At 41.5% G+C, this 17,885-nt stretch overlaps 1 protein-coding gene across 1 annotated transcript in view; it reads right to left on the bottom strand.

Moving 5' to 3' along the window:
* pdhb (pyruvate dehydrogenase E1 subunit beta) overlaps positions 1-17,885 on the bottom strand; it is a 43,313-nt gene that overhangs the window by 9,442 nt on the left and 15,986 nt on the right. The window contains exons 6-9 of the mRNA XM_063216176.1: positions 14,361-14,537; positions 9,953-10,061; positions 7,370-7,480; positions 215-306 (exon numbers count right to left, since the gene is read on the bottom strand). Of these exons, the coding sequence (XP_063072246.1) occupies positions 215-306; positions 7,370-7,480; positions 9,953-10,061; positions 14,361-14,537 (489 nt within the window). The remainder of the gene's footprint in view (positions 1-214; positions 307-7,369; positions 7,481-9,952; positions 10,062-14,360; positions 14,538-17,885) is intronic.

The raw sequence follows: 17,885 nt of genomic DNA, 5'->3' as shown, positions 1-17,885 counted from the left end.
CAGAGAGCAGGGCAGTGCGTCATAATAGCCAAGTATTCTGCCCCCTAAGGAATTTACAAAAGGCAGGTCCCTAGACCTAATCTCACTAGTGATTAGGGCTGGTGTTAACCAGGCAATTATTCGCCAACAATCCATAGAGAATTACCTTCAGTCGCTCCGATAGCAAAGATGGCCTTTGGTATACAGGTATAAAAGTTCCAGTTCATATGCTCACCTCGCATTCAATGCCCTCTTTGGCCAAGACAGCTGCCGCATCCAGACAGAAGCCGACCATACGGGAATGTGACACCAGGGTGATGTGATTACCTGGACGGAAAAGACACACACACACCAGGGTTTCTGCACATTTTTGATCACCAAATTCAAGACTTTTTAAGATAAATATAAGACTTCTGATGATAAAATATAAGACCACCGCTCGGGGTGAGGCGTTATAGCAATGTAATAAAATTAATATTATAATGAAATGTAAGCCTAATACATACAACTATATACAGCCGTGTCCAAAAGTTCTGTCGCCTATTCATCTGTTTGGAATAACAGCTAATAACCTGACTTTCAATTAATCACTTGGCTTCAGAAGTCACTCATATGAAAGCTACAACCCTCCCGAATGAAGTTTTATGTACAAAAACAGATTTCATGCACCAAAGAAAGATTGAACCTTTAATGAACACAGACAGGGCAGATTTTCATAAGACAAAAATTTTGTCGCCTAATGAACATAATGTGAAAATGAGCAGATAAGTCACTTCAAAACACGTCAAATACGCAGATCGGGTGTCATACTCAATCACTGATTCACTCTGACCTCTCCACAAAATCAACTTTGGCCTTAGGTGTATGTTTAGGGTCATTGTCCCTTCATTTCTGCCATCATCCACTCCTCACTCTCCACTGGTACTGTAGACTCTCTTTCAAAGTTGCTGCTGTCACCCCTATACTAAAAAAAACCTGGCTCTGATCCCTCTGACTACAACAACCTCCGCCCAATCTCCAACCTTCCGTTCATCTCCAAAATTCTAGAAAAAATTGTAGCTTCTCAACTCCATTCCCATCTAACTCTTAACTCCCTCTATGAGCATTTCCAGTCTGTCTTTCGCCCCCGACATAGCACAGAAACAGCCCTAGTTAAAATCACTAATGACCTGCTCATGACCTCAGTGCAGCCTTTGACACCATCTCTCATTCCATCCTTCTCCACAGACTCTCCTCAATTGGCATAAGTAACACACCCCTTAACTGGTTCCATTCTTATCTCTCTGGCCGTTCTCAATTTATTCAAATGAAGTCTTTTAAATCCAAGCCCTCGCTTGTCACCTCTGGTGTGCCTCAAGGTTCTGTTCTGGGGCCCCTCCTCTTCATCACCTACCTCCTTCCCCTTGGTAATATCTTCCGCAAATTCAAAATTAATTTCCATTGCTATGCTGATGACACCCAGCTATATTTATCTGGCAAACCCTCTGACACTCCCTTCTCCCCTCCCTCACCACCTGTCTTTCTGAAATCAAATCCTGGTTCACCTCAAATTTTTTGAAACTGAATTCTAACAAAACTGAAGTCCTACTTATAGGCACCAAATCCACCTTATCAATTGGGAAGGAGAAACTATTTACTTTGGATAAGAGTTTGGGTGTCATGCTTGATGGCTCTCTTCCTCTCCCACATTAACAACATCACACGGTCTGCTTATTTCCACCTACACAACATTAACCGTCTTCGCCCCTCTCTCACCTCCCATTCTACCTCCATTCTTGTACAGTCTTGTCACCTCTCGCATTGATTACTGTAATTCTCTCCTCTTTGGTCTCCCTCAAAAATCTCTCCACAAGCTCCAACTGGTCCAGAACTCAGCTGCCCGCATCATAACTAAAACCCCTTCCTGTCACCATATTACCCCTGCACTCCAACATCTCCACTGGAATTCACTTTAAAATACTTCTCCACACCTTCAAGGCTATCCACAATCTTGCCCCTCCTTATTTATCTAATCTTATTCACATTGCTATTCCCTCCCGCCCCCTCCGTTCCACTTCCTTCATTCTCCTCTCTGTCCCTTCTGCCAGTCTCAGCACCATGGGGAACAGAGCTTCCAGTTGCTCTGCTCCTCTACTGTGGAATGCGCTTCCCCCTGACATCTGCAATATTTAGTCATTACCTCTGTTCAAATCCAGACTTAAAACTCATCTGTTTCAGTTAGCCTATTCTTTATGATTCTTTAACTCTATTTTGTTTTATTTTATTTTTATTTATTTATTTTTCGTTTACAATCTGTTTATCTGTCTTGTTTTATTTTGCCTCTCTCTGTACAGTGTCCTTGAGTTTTTTGAAAGGCGCTTTCAAATAAAATGCATTATTATTATTATTATTATTATTTATTATTATTATTATTATTATTATTATTATTATTATTATTACTATTATTGTAGACCTGGAAAGCAACACAATGAAGATCAATGGAGGTCAATGACAGATGGTGACATATTTGCTATTCGTAGAGCACGGACGGACGGACGGACGGACGGACGGACAGATAGAATGGGTTTTGGTTCTCAGCCTTTGGAAAAAAAAAAAAATTCCCCCTTGACCTCATCATACGCTTCCTAACACCCCATTGACCTCATCAAAACCCTGCCAATGCCCCCCTTAAAAATAAATAAAATAGACTAATGCCCCCCAATGGCATAAGCACCCCTCCTCACTATCCAATGTCCCCTCAACGCTTGCCTGGTTGTGATCTCGTTTGAACAGTTAATCATCATATTTCAGACAACTTGTAATGCAAAAAATTAGAGATGTTTTTGGCCCGATCACCGATACCGATCACCAAAACTCTATCTGCCGATCACCGATCATTGCCGATCACAGAAATTATTTCCTATTTTTTTAATAGCCTATTAATTATCCTTATTGAATACCATTTCTGCCCATAAACCAATCAATCTTAATTTGCACATATCTCTTTCACAATGTATTATTATAATTATTATTATTATTACTATTGTTATCTTTCAGACTAGTGTTGGTAATATAGCCTAAGTCTACAGTATTAATCAATTTATAAGTTATTGCATATAATTACTAAACTATTTAAGATTGAATTGAAACATTACAGTCTTCTACATACGAGAAAAAAACCCTGTCGCTGAGCAGCCTCGTGAGGAGAGCCCCTCCCCTCTCTGTCACCGTCCACAGCTGCAGTGCTCCGCTACCGTTCTGAGTCTGAGCGTCTCTCTCTCAAGCTCTACAGGTAACCTCATCTGTTGCCGTAAGTGTTTCAGCGACTATCAAACTAATCGACTGACTGTCAATTACAACTTTGAAAACAATAACGTTGACATGTTTGTGCTGACAACGTGAAGTTGTCGCGTGTTGACCGAGGCAACTACACAGGTTATAACGTAAAATGGCTAACTGGCGAGGAGTAGTCAATCGCAAATTACATTAAAATTGAAACACTTGATTTAGGAGATTTTACATACACAAAACAAGAAAAAAAAACCTTCACTTGAAAGAACATGCAACACGCACAACACAGCGTGTCTGCGAGGAAAGCCCCTCTTTCTCTGTAACACTGTCATAGGTTGTAGAATTCCCTGCACACAGACTCATGAGTTTCACCGTCCACTCTCCCTCTCTCATTCTGATGCTGTTTGGTGTTGCAGCGACTACAAACTAATGAACTGGCTGTCAATTAGCCTACAACTTTAAAAACAATACAGTTGATATGTTTGTTTTGGAAACATTTAGTTGTTGTGTGCTGACAGGCAACTTCCATACAGGCTGTAACTCAAAATAGCGAACATTGCGAGACTGACAAGTCATTCGCAAATTACAAGCGTCAGGTAAACGGCGCATGAATCGCAATCAGATCATTGTTGATGCAGATATGATTATGAATGGTGAAAATGAACGTAACGGGGGAATGCCGAAAATTAATAGACAAGCAAAGATGTCATCTTTTAGTGCAGTTGCAGCTGTGCAGAGCCAGCGCCTATGCAGCGCCAGGTGGAAAGCCAAAATGGTTGCGTGAGGAATTTAATATCTCTTGATCGTTTTTTTGATCGGCATGTTTTTCCGATCACCGATCAGGCTATTTTAGGCCATTATCGGCCGATCATGAATGGCAGCCGAGCGATCGGAGCACCTCTACAAAAAATCTTTGTCACAGTTTGGATAAACTACTGAAATTGTATCCAAACTCACATTTTAGTCCATTCACCTGGTATATAGGCCTATCTGTTTCCCTAAAAAAAATAATAATAGGAAAGCTCCAACTTTGACCGTGAAAAAAACTGTTTGATTGTGTTCCACTGAATATAAATCGGTAGATTTTTAATATGTCCTTTAGATGTAGGCTACCAAAGGGATTACAAAAAACTTGGCATGATTCCTATAACAATTTGTCCCGTGTCAAACGATTGACTAAAGCTGGGCTTACACTGTGCGACTTTTGCCCCGATTTTGCCCCGATTTGGCACTCGCACGACTTTGAGTGACGGACCGATTTCTTGCTCAATCGCAGGTCAATCGTCAGTCTCGCATCGTGCAGTGTACATGGGGTAACGACAAGCGATTTTGCCTCATGATCGTGCTATCGCAGGGTCGCAAGAACGGTTTGAAATTCCCATTTAGATTTCAAAACGGCGAATTTCGCCGAAAGGTGAGGGATTTTCATGCCTGACTTATACCACTTTTTTGAAAACCGATACAAGTACGAGTACATTAATGTGTGTACTTGCCGACAGGGCTTTACACTGGCACCTGCCAACCGGCCAAACGCTGGTAAAACTTGGCTGTGGCTAGTAACAATTTCAGTGTCACTAGCCAATTTGGCTCATAATATATTTGACCCCTTTTGTATCAAGTCTTTCTATTTAAGTTAAAGAAAATGCTCAGTTACTCTGTTGGTATTTGTTTGATTTATTTCCATCTAGAAAGCTATGCACTCATCTTCTTGCATTAGCAACCCATCTTCTGAAGTAAGATGTACAGTATCATCATGATAAAAAAAAAAAACTAATATCAAAATTGTGGCTAGTAGAATAGGTGAATGGCTAGTGAATTGGTAAAAACACTAGGCACAGAGGCCGGTGAGTGAAAAAGTTAATATCAAGCCCTGATTGCCGATACCGAGTACCGACACAGATACCTTTTACCACCAAAATACAATGAAAATAAATGCATGGCCTTGTTTTTTTCCACCTGTGATATTTGTATTGTCCATTTCCATGTAGATTTAAATGTTATTAAATGTATGAGGTGGCACTTTTTCCCATGCTGCTTTCAAGTCCACAGAACGTGACAAGATTATGCACTGTTTTGTGTAATAGCAGTATCATTCCTCATATCGGCAAGTGCTTGACGAGTACGAGTACGAGTATAATGAGCAGTATCGGCAGCCGATACCGATACCAGACTCATACTCATGATCCCAAGATCAACCATTTTAGAACTGATAGCATCAAAACTGTATGGTGTTGGAGATGAAGAATATGAAAAAAGAAAAATGGTGCATAAAGTGAAACCTGGTAGGGATACATTATGAGGAGCTGCATGCATGCTGTAGGTGTTTGAGGCCTTTTATCATTGATTAAATCATGAAGTTAAACATATATTGCTCTACGAATAGCAAATATGTCACCATCTCTCATTGATCTTCATTGTTTTTCATTGTGTTGCTTTCCATGCTTTTGAAGAGGTGAGAGTGATTCAGTGATTAAGTATGACACCCGATCTGTGTATTTTTGTGTTTTGAAGTGACTTATCTGCTCATTTTCACATAATGTTCGATAGGCGACAAAACTTTTGTATCGTGAAAATCTGCCCTGTCTGTGTTCATTGAAGGGTCAATCTTTCTTTGGTGCATGACATTTATTTTTGTTCATACATTTTCATTCGAGAGGGTTGTAGTTTTCATATGAGTGACTTCTGAAGCAATGTGATTAATTGAAAGTCAGGTTATTAGCTGTTATTCCAGATATAACAGATGGATAGGCGACAATACTTTTGGAGACGGCTGTATGATAATAAACAATATTGTATGACTACTTTGCCTATAGTGTAGCTAGGGTAAACACATAGTGTAAGCAGCAGTAGCAAGGAGGAACTGATCTGTAGGCCTACAGAAACCAGGCATCCATATGGTCAGTAATTGACAACTTGCATTTAATTGAGGGTCCCACGCATGTTTTAATGGCCTATGAAAAAATCTGATGAATGTTAATCAAATGCCTTTAAATTAACAAATTAAAAATGGCTCAACAATTCTGATGGATAAATAGTTGAATGCACTTTACTACAGGTATAAGGGAGAGAACACCTGGTGTCAAAAGGGTTAAATGTACGCCTTTATCAGAGACTGGTAGCAGAAGCAGCGTTCTACTTCAAGAACTTAACTCACCAGTTTAATTCTGACTCAACAGAAATAAAACCCCATTCATTTTCAATGTGGTTATATTTCTGCTGATTTAGAATTAAACTGGTGAGTTAGCGCCAAAACGTGGCATGGAAATCTACAGGGTATATTGAAGATTGAAGTGTGACACCAAGTCAACAAACAAGAACAGCTGACAGCAAAGCATCAAGGATATCTGGGCTTCCATTACTCCCATGCACTGTTTCTGCCATTGACTTCAATGTTAAACGCATCATGGCCGTTATTAAGACAGAGAGAGTCCTAACCAAGTATTGAACATTGCATGTTACTGTATGTAGAAAATACCAGATTTCAACTGATTTAATGTGACCTGAATTTTGATGAAGAAAAATGTGATTTTATTACAATATTCTAATGATGCGAATTCCCCAATTCATGGGTTTTTTGAGCTGGAAGACCAAAATATGTAAAAGTAAAGAATTGAATAATTGGAATAGTTAAAAAACTGGGCCATGAATCTATAATCCATGACAGTTTAACATTATTGATGGCATTATAGAAATAAATCAACGTTTTCACGCTATTCTAATAAAGTGGCCTGGAGCTGCAACTACACAGCCAAGCCGACCAGAAACACAGTTTTGCGCTGTCTTTCGAAGTATGAAGCCAGGGCGGGACTTAGATTGAGCTCGTTCTTGTTATTGGCTGTGCTGACAAACACAAAGACTGTGATTGGTCAAACGTCATTGTCGGTGGTGGCATCTCTCCAGTAATTTGCCATTGAGCTGTATGACATTTTCTGCGGTATACAACTCGCTCGACACCCCCCGCCCCCGCCCCCCCCCGGAATATTTTCTCCTCGGATCGGCACGATTCACAGAAATGACCCATTTTCATTTCAAAAGGGCGAATTTCACCGAAAAGTGGCAAGTTTGCGTGCCTTTTTAATGAATACATAGAAATTGATTTAAATTTAGCATTTTATTTTACCTTGTCGTTCAACCTTGGCCTTTCCGATGGGTACCGTGAAGTCTTTGGATAGGACGTCTTCTGGCATATCAAACGCCACACCGTACATCAGTTCATTCTCAAGGAAAACAACTGGAAAAGAGAACACAACAATTAGAGGCATCTATGAGCTCAAGATCCAAGAGTTATCTTGTCATTTTATCTTACCAATTTTGCCAGAACAAGCTAAAACCTCAGGTAGACACCAAACACAACATCTTTAAGGAAGTCCTGATGCATTGCACTGCCTAAACATTTCAAAGGCCACACTGTACATCAGTTCTTATCATTCTCAAAGAAGGTATCCAAGGTAATGTCTGCACACCACCTAGAAGGATGACCCACAACCAACAGGATTAACTGTGGACGCAAATAGGAAGGTGTCCGAAAGGGATGTTTGGGTGCTGACCCAGACTGTATCAAAAAAAAAACCCATAAAACCACAGCTGTTCAAATTACGGTAGAATTAAAAGTGCACCTCAACTCTCCTGGTTTCTTCAGAACGGTTCACTGGAAACTCCACAGGGTCAATATACACGGTCGGTCACCCAAACATCCCTTTCAGACAACTTCCTTGTGTCCACAGCTAAGGGCTCTGCATACTTCACGTGCGCACTTTGGCGCGAGAACCATCAATGACGTCATCACTTGCGCCAGACTATTCATACTTCAAACAGGCTTTCGCTCGCATTTTCGGAAGTGCCCTCTGCTGTTCATGAGAGAAACTGCAGTATCTTTCGCAACTCGCAGCGTGGGTTCTACGGTTGTAAAAAATAGAAAGCCAAACACGGCTGCTGTAGGGCTACTGAACGTCCGACTTGTGACTTACCACATTGAAACATAGATTTTTGTTGTAGCCTACATTGCCAGATCATTCCAAGATCATGTGAGAGCATTGTTCTGGCGGCAGAATTTATAAATAGATCGCCGAACACAACGTGCTTCTGAACAAAGTAAACAATTGTTTCACTGAACAACATTTAAGGGAGAAGATACAAATAACTCTCTAGGACATTTTATCATCCTCAAAATGATGCAGAATCCATTCTGTAGTAGCCTACAGTAGCTGTAGCCTCTCTTCACAACTCCTGCTTTGTCTGCCTACCTACATGGTCGCTGGTGGCGCACGCCAAGTTACAAAAAATGTGGGGTGCACGAACTCGCGCCACGGCAGCTCGCGCCACGGCGTGTGACGTCATTTTGGGTCACGTGACGGCGCGCGCCATCGTCGCGAGTGAAGTATGAAGGAGGGTAGCGCCAGTCACGCCAAGTATGAATCCCCCTTAAATCCTGCTGGATTTGGTTCATCCTTCTTGGTGGTAGCAACATGCGCACCAAGAATTTCCTTTATTTTGAACTCTGACATGTCGCACATGTTGTGTGCATTGCAATATTTTGAGCAAAAGTGTGCTCTTTCCCTGTTTATTGAACCTTCAAACTCTGCTCTTACTGGTGCAATGTGCAATTGAAGACTTGTTTATCCATGAAACTTCCCACCTTAAAATGTCAGAGCTTCAGTTTCTTTGTATAACCCCCTATAACATGTGGAAAAAGTAACTGCCCCCACTACCTAATAACTTATTGAACCACACCCAGCAATTTTAGTCTTCTTTACAACTGTTCTTTGAATAATTATCTTAAAATCAGCTACAGTGGAGGGTTTCGAGGCATGTAACACAAATTAATGGTTATAAATGGATGGCTTGACATTATCCTTCAGGAATTGTTTGTATAGACCAGAATTCATGCTTGCTTAGCTGGTCATCCATGTCCTGAGGCAGCAAAACTGTAGACCTTCTATAGTGCAGGCTGTAGCTGAGCTGTGACACAGCCTCTACAAACGGCCCCGTTTCTAAACTAACTGTGCACTAGCAAAGTTCTCTATGCCTCGTTTTACATGTCAACAACCCAGCGACTCTGCGGAATAAAGTATTGAGCAACTTTGAGCAACTTTGAACCTCTTAAATGGATGGAAAGTAGAGCTTTATAACGATGGCTAATAGGTGCCGGTCCATCACAGCAGAAGCTAAATTTCACTTAGCTCTTGGAACTTTGACTAGCGCTCGAACTTCAGAATGTAGGGGACATATGGAGGCGAGGTATGTGGTAAAAGTTAACGCTCTGCATCACATTTTAACACAACGTAAGCCATTTCACACCGGATTTCTCCTTTAACCAGGGTGGCTATTACTTTTTCACACAGACTCATGCAGCTTTGGATGGCATTTACCTCAAATAAAATAATCACTGAAAAACTGCATTTTATTTTTACGTCGGTTATCCTTGTTCATTCAATGTTGATATTTGTTTGGTGGTCTGCAAATGTTTAGTCTGACAAATATCCAAAAAAGTAAAACAAATGTGACAAATACAATTGCACAGCACTGTAGGTGTAGACGTGTGAGGCACTGTATATACTTGGGTGTGTGTGTGGGAATAGACTACATGGGTATGAATGTGAGATGTATTGTAATTATTTATTGCTTCAATCAACAAGGAAACGCTCAATTTTATTGGACTTGTTCCAATGACAAATAAAAAGGTATTAGATTGTCTCCAACCAACCTGGGTTATCGTCTCGAATTGCGGATTTCAGGAGGCCCCTGGCGTCTTCTGAGTTCCAGGGACTGACCACCTTGAGCCCTGGGCAGTGCCCATACCAGGCTGCAAAGCACTGCGAGTGTAAACAGCACAGGAATTAGGAAAATACTTTTTAATAATTCATACATAAATAAACAAATGCAGCCAGCAATTATGAAATTATTCAGTGTTTCCCATACATTGAGGAATCTATGGCGGCCCGACATTCAATCCATTCATTAGATGGAGAATGGTGAAGACAACATATTAAGTGTTAAAGGGGTCCTATTGTGCTTTTTCATGTCCACTACCCATTTATTGGGTTACACAGCATCTGTTGTATGTAAAAGCTTGGTGAAAGCTGCATTTCACAAATTGGCCTCTTGGGGGAGAATTTCTCTGCCGCAGGAACGCTATTTCTCAACTGTCAGAGAACGCGTGGTTGGGTTTTCAACATTCTATAGCTTTTGTTTCCTGTACGGGTCTACGTCATGCTGTACCTAACATTGCTGCTTATGGGATGGAGTGTTGACGATGTCACAGACCATTTATTAACTGCAGAGACAGTAGACCTAATGCGCATTTGTTCATCGCAGCCACATAGCCTAGGACTAGGCTATCTGAATTTGACAGTATTGTGATGAGATGTATCCTATTTGTGAATACACCACTCATTGTACAAAATAGTGTACAAGAATAGTGTAGCCTACAAGGATAGTGTAGGATTTCGCCATCCACATGTTTATTCCATTACGCATGTTTTTTTTTTTCAATTCTTAAATCGGCTCCGTCAAATAGGCTACAGCATCGGTCTAGACTGGAGGCTACACTCACCTGTGGCCCAAGTTATATATTTTTGTTTCATTGTGATATTAAAGCTGCATTTTACATTGATAAAATACCGGTCGGTAGGCCTATGGCTAACGGGTCAGAAACAGTTGAATGAGGAAGGTCGCGCACTGAGAATCCAAAACACTTCCAAGTGGGTGAAAGACTCGAATCTCTCCTTTCTCTCTCTATTCGCTTCAGGGCCGTTTTGCATATGCTGTTGGCAAGACTAACTTTTGTTTGGTAAGATGTGAAAACCATACACAGTATTGCCGCTTGAAGCACAACATTAATTAGAAGACGTGCGCTGATGTTATCCAAATAGGTATATCACGACATGACCAGCAGCCGTTTGCATCAGCAATGTTGGCAAGGATTAGCCAGTTAGTATAGGCTATGCGTAGGCAACAATTCAGTAATTAAAATGCAACGCAGTTTTGTTCATCATATCTGCAGGAGCAACGTGGTGACGTCGTTTAAAACTGGTCGCGTCATCGGGCGGCATGCCAAAAATAATGAAACTGAAACGGATAGGGCCTATTGTTATATAAAAAAATCCTGTCCTGTCGATAAATGCGAACAGAAAATCACGAAACCGAGACTAGGCCTAGGCGTTATTATAAGACCCAGTATGAAACCAATCCATCGAGGACTGCCCATTGCGCAACCAATCCAGTGGGCGCATCATTTCTGCCGGGGACTAAATAGAAATGCAGTTACTAAAATGAAACCATGCACCTGAAAATACCTTGAAATGTATTTTTTATTATCACCATTGTGCATTAGGCCTACAGACAACGAGCAAACAGGAACTCATTTTTAAAAGCCAACAACGCGTGCGCTCAGTCTTCAGTCTGGCTTGCAAATAGACCACAGGACGCATTTGAACACGGAGTTCATATCACAAATAGGGTGTCACGATATCACTGACAGACGTTGAACTGATAGGTTTGAGTCCGACAAGTCGTGCCCTTGTCTTACTGGGCGCACTCTTTCAATTTCGGACTGCGTCTTTGACAGCCAGGTGGGGGCTGTCGCGGGAGCGAAGAAAATGTCCACAACTTCGCTGAATAAATAGGCCTATCCTTTGAACTGTGTACAGCAATTGCAGATGATTAGCTTATTGGATAGCCTATTTTGTGAAGATTAACTTGCCATTAACAAGGAAATATGATCTGATTTCAATCCCAGAACATTCTTTGTGTCTTCAAATGTCCACCTGTCAACAGCAGATCTAGACTCCCACTAGACCAGCGCGACACTTGTCTGTTTGCGAGCAGTAAACTTGGCTGATAACTTCAACTTTAGGGCTACAGTATGCAAGGCTAGACAACGGGTTAACCAATCAGGCCCCTACTGTTGCGTTAATAATGTTTAAGATAAAGATTCTTCAGCGCAGGATATCAGAAATAAACAAGACAGCGCAGATGGCTATTAGTTTAAAAAATATATATATATAGGCCTATGGTCACAATCGCGTTATTACGCATCATATGCAATATGCGTATTATTTCATGAAACCTCAAATCGGAAGCAATAGCCTGTACCCAGCACTTTCAACCCTTTCTCAGATTAATGGCAGCCTAATTGCCCCAAGCGATTTTGAAATCAAACTGAAGCCCATGCACGGAAGACTCGCATTGGATAGGGACTGGGTTTCAGCAAATGACACAGCAAGGCGCACAAATAACATAACGTGGGACTTATGATGCGTCCTTTTCAGATTAATTGTGGACATTGGGTGAACTATTTGGCTGTCAACTTTAGACATAGGCTACAGGGTTGGATTCCAGGTCAAAAACAGCTGTGCTGCTGACGTAATATTAGTAATAGAATGCTTGATGAAACGCTTCATGCTGCGTCGAGATTTCAGAATGTTGAAGGGTCTAACATTCTGCACTTCCACGCGTGTCAAACAGGCGGCGTAGGGTGCATGTACACAATGATAAAAAATAATGGACATGAAAACAAGTGATCATTCAAAATTAACTCCACTAACCACAGTAAAGAAAAATATTAACAATGAAAGTTATTCTAAATAGCATAATAGGGCACCTTTAAAACCAAGAAAAAATATTGTTTTGGGGGACATATGTACTCATTTCTAATTTGATAAGGGCAACACGTCTCAAATAAGTTGGGACGGGGGATCAGTGAAATGTAATAAACATCCAAATAAGATAAAACAACAAAGAAGAACATTTCAAAATGAATTGTACTGATAGATAATATGAGTGTCCAGGTATGAGACCTATAGGGCTACGTGTGGCGAATCTCCTTTTACTGCCGTCGCTGGCATTTTTCAACAAAGTTTGGACGAAATCTAGTCACCTTCCTGGTGTAGGCGTCAGTGCTCTTGTCGCTTGCCTGGGCTAAATCTTTCTGCTGCTGCAAGACACTTTCCTTTACATCGTGCACGCGTGTGAAGCCCAACGCAAATGTTATTCAACAATGGCTTTATGTGACGGAGGTCATCTTGCACCTGTTCACCCCCCTTGGGGATCGAACGTGCAACCTCGTCAACTACAACGGTTCGGCAATGGGAGACACAGTACGATACCGCTGGGCCAAGAGACTAGTCTCTCGGCCCAACGGCACGAGACTGTATGAAGCTATCGGAGGGAGGTTTACCAACGTTCCACGCCAACTCTGTGCTAGTTAGCCTCCGTTACACTCTCCCCCTTAAACCTCACTCCCATCCGGGTCACGGCACCACTGTGACGGAGGTCATCTTGCACCTGTTCACCCCCTTTGGGGATCGAACGTGCGACCTCGTCAACTACAACGGTTCGGCAATGGGAGACACAGTACGATACCGCTGGGCCAAGAGACTAGTCTCTCGGCCCAACGGCACGAGACTGTATGAAGCTATCGGAGGGAGGTTTACCAACGTTCCACGCCAACTCTGTGCTAGTTAGCCTCCGTTACACTTACAATCGGTGCATTAATCATGTAGAGCAAGAAGAGTGAGTGAGAGCTGTTGGATAAAGCCCAGCACACGTCTTTTTAAAAAGTGCTTGTGGTGACCATAGTGCTGAACACTGAATCAGAGACGTTTTTTTTTAACAGTGCAATTTGAGGATAGGGGGGAAGAGAGAAAATGATTCACGGTATAGAGAGTTAACTTGGGGAATGAATGTCGAGTGAAAGGGGATGTATTCACAGCTGTTTACTCTCAGTTGCTGCAATTGCGCATGTGTTGTTGCCGGTGCGGGGTCGCAACCCCCCACATTGAGAAACAGGATGTTAAATTAAAAAAATAGGCGATGACAGATTTTTTTCGACCCTGTCTGTCAAAATGACAGACTATGAAAAAGTCTAGCGCAATCTCTGGTCCTAACTTCTGTGGAGTTGGGGTTTATATACACAGTGCACCTATAATATATATAATTCATAGCATATCTATAATGCATACAGAATATGCCTGTGATAATGAGTGTGCCTGCGAGTGCTGGGCTGCCATTATCATACATCATGAGTTTTTTTTTTTTTATCGTACAGCGGACAAAACTGTGGACCTCAATTATCGTACATCTGGCAACTCTGGCGATAATGAAAGTGTTACCTGCGAGTGCTGGGCTGCCACGCCAGCTGACGCCCCGTTTGGTCCTCTGAATACAATGGGGACGGACTGCATTCCAGCAGACATGTAGTAGGTTTTGGCAGCAGAGTTGATGACTTGATCAATCGCTTGCATGGAGAAGTTAAAGGTCATGAATTCACAGATGGGTCTTAGACCAGCCTGTGGATAGCAGGAAAGGGAGAGACGAGGATGAAAGGACAAGAGAAAGAAAGATAGAGGAGAATACAAGAGGAGATAAGGATGGGAGAGGAATAGAGAGGAAGATAAGAAAGTGGTGAGGAGAGGAAGTTGAAGGTTATGAATAGGTCAAGAATAGGCCTCGGGCCGGCCTGTGGAAAAATACAGTTCAAAAGTTCTTTATTTGCCATTTGCAGCAAAGACACACTAGTATCCAAGGCACAGAGGAACTCTTGTGCAGGCACTCTTGAGTAAATAAAAACAAAAAAAGAGACAAAGGACATTCAAAAAAGTTATTCAAGTGGGTCAGCCTGAAAAAAAAAACACATACCATGGCTCTGCACTCTCCCCCACAGCCAAACCCAATCAAGTAAGTGACAGGGAGGGCAAAAGAAAAGTGGGAAAAAATGCTAGCATATTCCTGGCAAATAACGGTAGAAATTGCTCTCGCAAATCCTGTGTAATTCTGTATAGATTCGCAAGCTCTACTCAATGGACCCATCAGGAGACACACCCTAAAACCAAGTCAGTCACAGGGAATTAGCTTCTCCATGGGGTACCCAAGTCTCCGCCCTTTCCGGGCTGCTCATGGAGCTGAGAAAGTCAAATGTTTTGACTGGTCTGTAATGGACTGATCAAACCTATTTCCGGATCAACCTTGCATTCCCCCATATACAGGTTGTACCTCAGAATTAATGATAATCAATGGTGTGATTGTCGACTTCACTTGTGACTTCACTTCAGCCACGGTGCAGCGGTAGGGCTGGCTGTGCACCTTCAGCCTTGGTTCACGTCAAATACGTGAGGCACACGTTGTAGTGTCTTACCCAGTTTCGTACAAAAACTAAAATAACTTTTCTTGCCTGACGAAAATGAGTGGTCTTGCAACTCCAATCCAAACCTTTCAAGGCCAACTTCCGATAAAACACAGTTTTACTCACTCCTTTTGAAAATCGGACGGTCACCCCAAGTTTAACTCACATGCAAGGCTTCATAGTGGTGTGTCACCTCGACTGGCTGTGTTTCCCGGCGTTTCCCAATTGACATAAATAATGAAGATAAACGAGCGAATCACGAAAGCTTTTCTATGTTGCGTCACATCGAAAGAAGGCGTTGTCCACAAAGGGTTATTTTTCTAAAAACACGCTTGTTTTCTGCTTGTTTTCAAAACAAGCAACGCCTGGTGGCCCGAAACCTAGCTTAGCTATCAGCTGGTTGCTACTCTCAGATACACACAGAGCACAAAGCCTCATACATATAGCCTGCCCACTCTGGTCGCTCCATGCCTGCAAGTTCACCTTGGGGTCGCTGTCGAAGGAGCACAGCCCTGAATGGAGCCTGCACGCCTCCGTTGGCGCCCCTATAGTGCAGTACCACCCGGGGAAGTGGCGACTCTAACCTTAGACGATCTCTCTGCAGAGCAGGAGGAGGGAGCCAATCAGAGACCAAGATACAGAGGGTGTTGGGCCTCGACATCGATGAGATGTGAACTTTTGAATTGTGAAATTCCCTCGTGCAGTGTGAGCAGGAGCTTAATACCCACGATTGAAAATATCGTGCAGTGTGTATGCCTGCCTTAAGATGACATGGATTAATGACCATCTTCATAAACATGTGCAAATGTTGATCTAGTTCACTTGGCTTTTGGAACAATGAAATCATTCGGTGAAACAATACGACGAGAATGTTGAGGGGGGAATGCAATGTCTGCATGTAGGTCTAGCCTAGACGAATCGGAAATAAAAATTCAAATCGCTGACGTTACTAACTTGCTCAGCATGGATTAATGATCATAATCATATACAGCTCCAGGCCTTTTTATTAGAATACCATGAAAAAGTTGATTTATTTCCATAATTCCATCAATAATGTTAAACTGTCATGGATTGTAAATTCATGGCCCAGATTTTTAACTATTCCAATCATTAAATTGTTTATTTTTACACATTTTGGTCTTCCAGCTCAAAAAAACCATGAATTGGGGAATTCACATCATTAGAATATTGTAATAAAATCACAATTTTCTTCATCAAAATTTGTTTCACATCAGTGCACATCAAATCAGTTGTACTTTGGTACTTTCTACACAACATGCAATGTTCAATACTTGGTTAGGACTCTCTCTGTCTTAATATTATTAACAATAACGGCCATGATGCGTTTAACATTGAAGTCAATGGCAGAAACAGTGCATGGGAGTAATGGAAGGCCAGATATCCTTGATGCTTTGCCGTCAGCTGTTTTTGTATAGCTGACCTGGTGTCCCACACTTCCCTCTTCAATATACCCGAAGATTCCCATGCCATGTTTTGGTGTTAACTCACCAGTTTAATTCTAACTCAACAGAAATTAGACCCCATTCATTTTCAATGGGGATTCATTTCTGGTTATTTAGAATTAAACTGGTGAGTTAGCGCCAAAACGTGGCATGGAAATCTACAGGGTATATTGAAGAGTGAAGTGTGGGGTACCAGGTCAACAAACAAGAACAGCTGACAGCAAAGCATCAAGGATATCTTGGCTTCCATAACTGCCATGCACTGTTTTTCCATTGACTTCAATGTTAAACGCATCATGGCCATTATGAAGACAGAGAATGTCCTAATCAAGTATTGACCATTGCATGTTATGTAGAAAGTACCAAATTTCAACTGATATAATGTGACCCGAATTTTGATGAAGAAAAATGTGATTTTATAACAATATTCTAATAATGCGAATTCCCCAATTCATGGGTTTTTTGAGCTGGAAGGCCAACGCATATAAAAAGAAAAAAAAATAATGATTGGAATAGTTAAAAAACTGGGCCATGAATCTACAATCCATGACAGTTTAACATTATTGATGGAATTATGGAAATAAATCAACTTTTTCATGGTATTCTAATAAAAAGGCCTGGAGCTGTACATGTGTAAACGATTGTTCTTGTCGTTAACTTGGGTTTGGGAGCATTACAAAATCTTTAGAGAAGGGACAGACTTTAGAGAAGGGATGAGAATTTACTGACAAGGCTTTGTTTTACAGTTGTATGATAATGGGTTTGGCCTTAACTGAAACACCAGAGGAGACATAGTACTGCGTACAGAAATGAATGTGTAATGAAATAGAATATAGATATACATACATGTGTAATGTGTTGGTCAGGCCTTTTACTGGAAGAAAAGTTGAAAACTGGCCTGTGACTGTGACTTAACTGTACCCCTCATGCAGAATGTGTATGGGGGAAAATTAAAGGCATAGCCTACTCTCTGTACAGGCCCTATTTGTCTGTGTAAATAGTAGGACTGTGCAATATATCGAATTAATATTGGGATATTAATTTTGGGATAT

Source organism: Engraulis encrasicolus, chromosome 14 (assembly GCF_034702125.1).
Source record: "Engraulis encrasicolus isolate BLACKSEA-1 chromosome 14, IST_EnEncr_1.0, whole genome shotgun sequence".
Lineage (NCBI taxonomy): Eukaryota > Metazoa > Chordata > Actinopteri > Clupeiformes > Engraulidae > Engraulis > Engraulis encrasicolus.
The sequence above is the reverse complement of the archived record's forward strand: the minus strand, read 5'-3'. Positions and strand labels throughout refer to the sequence as shown.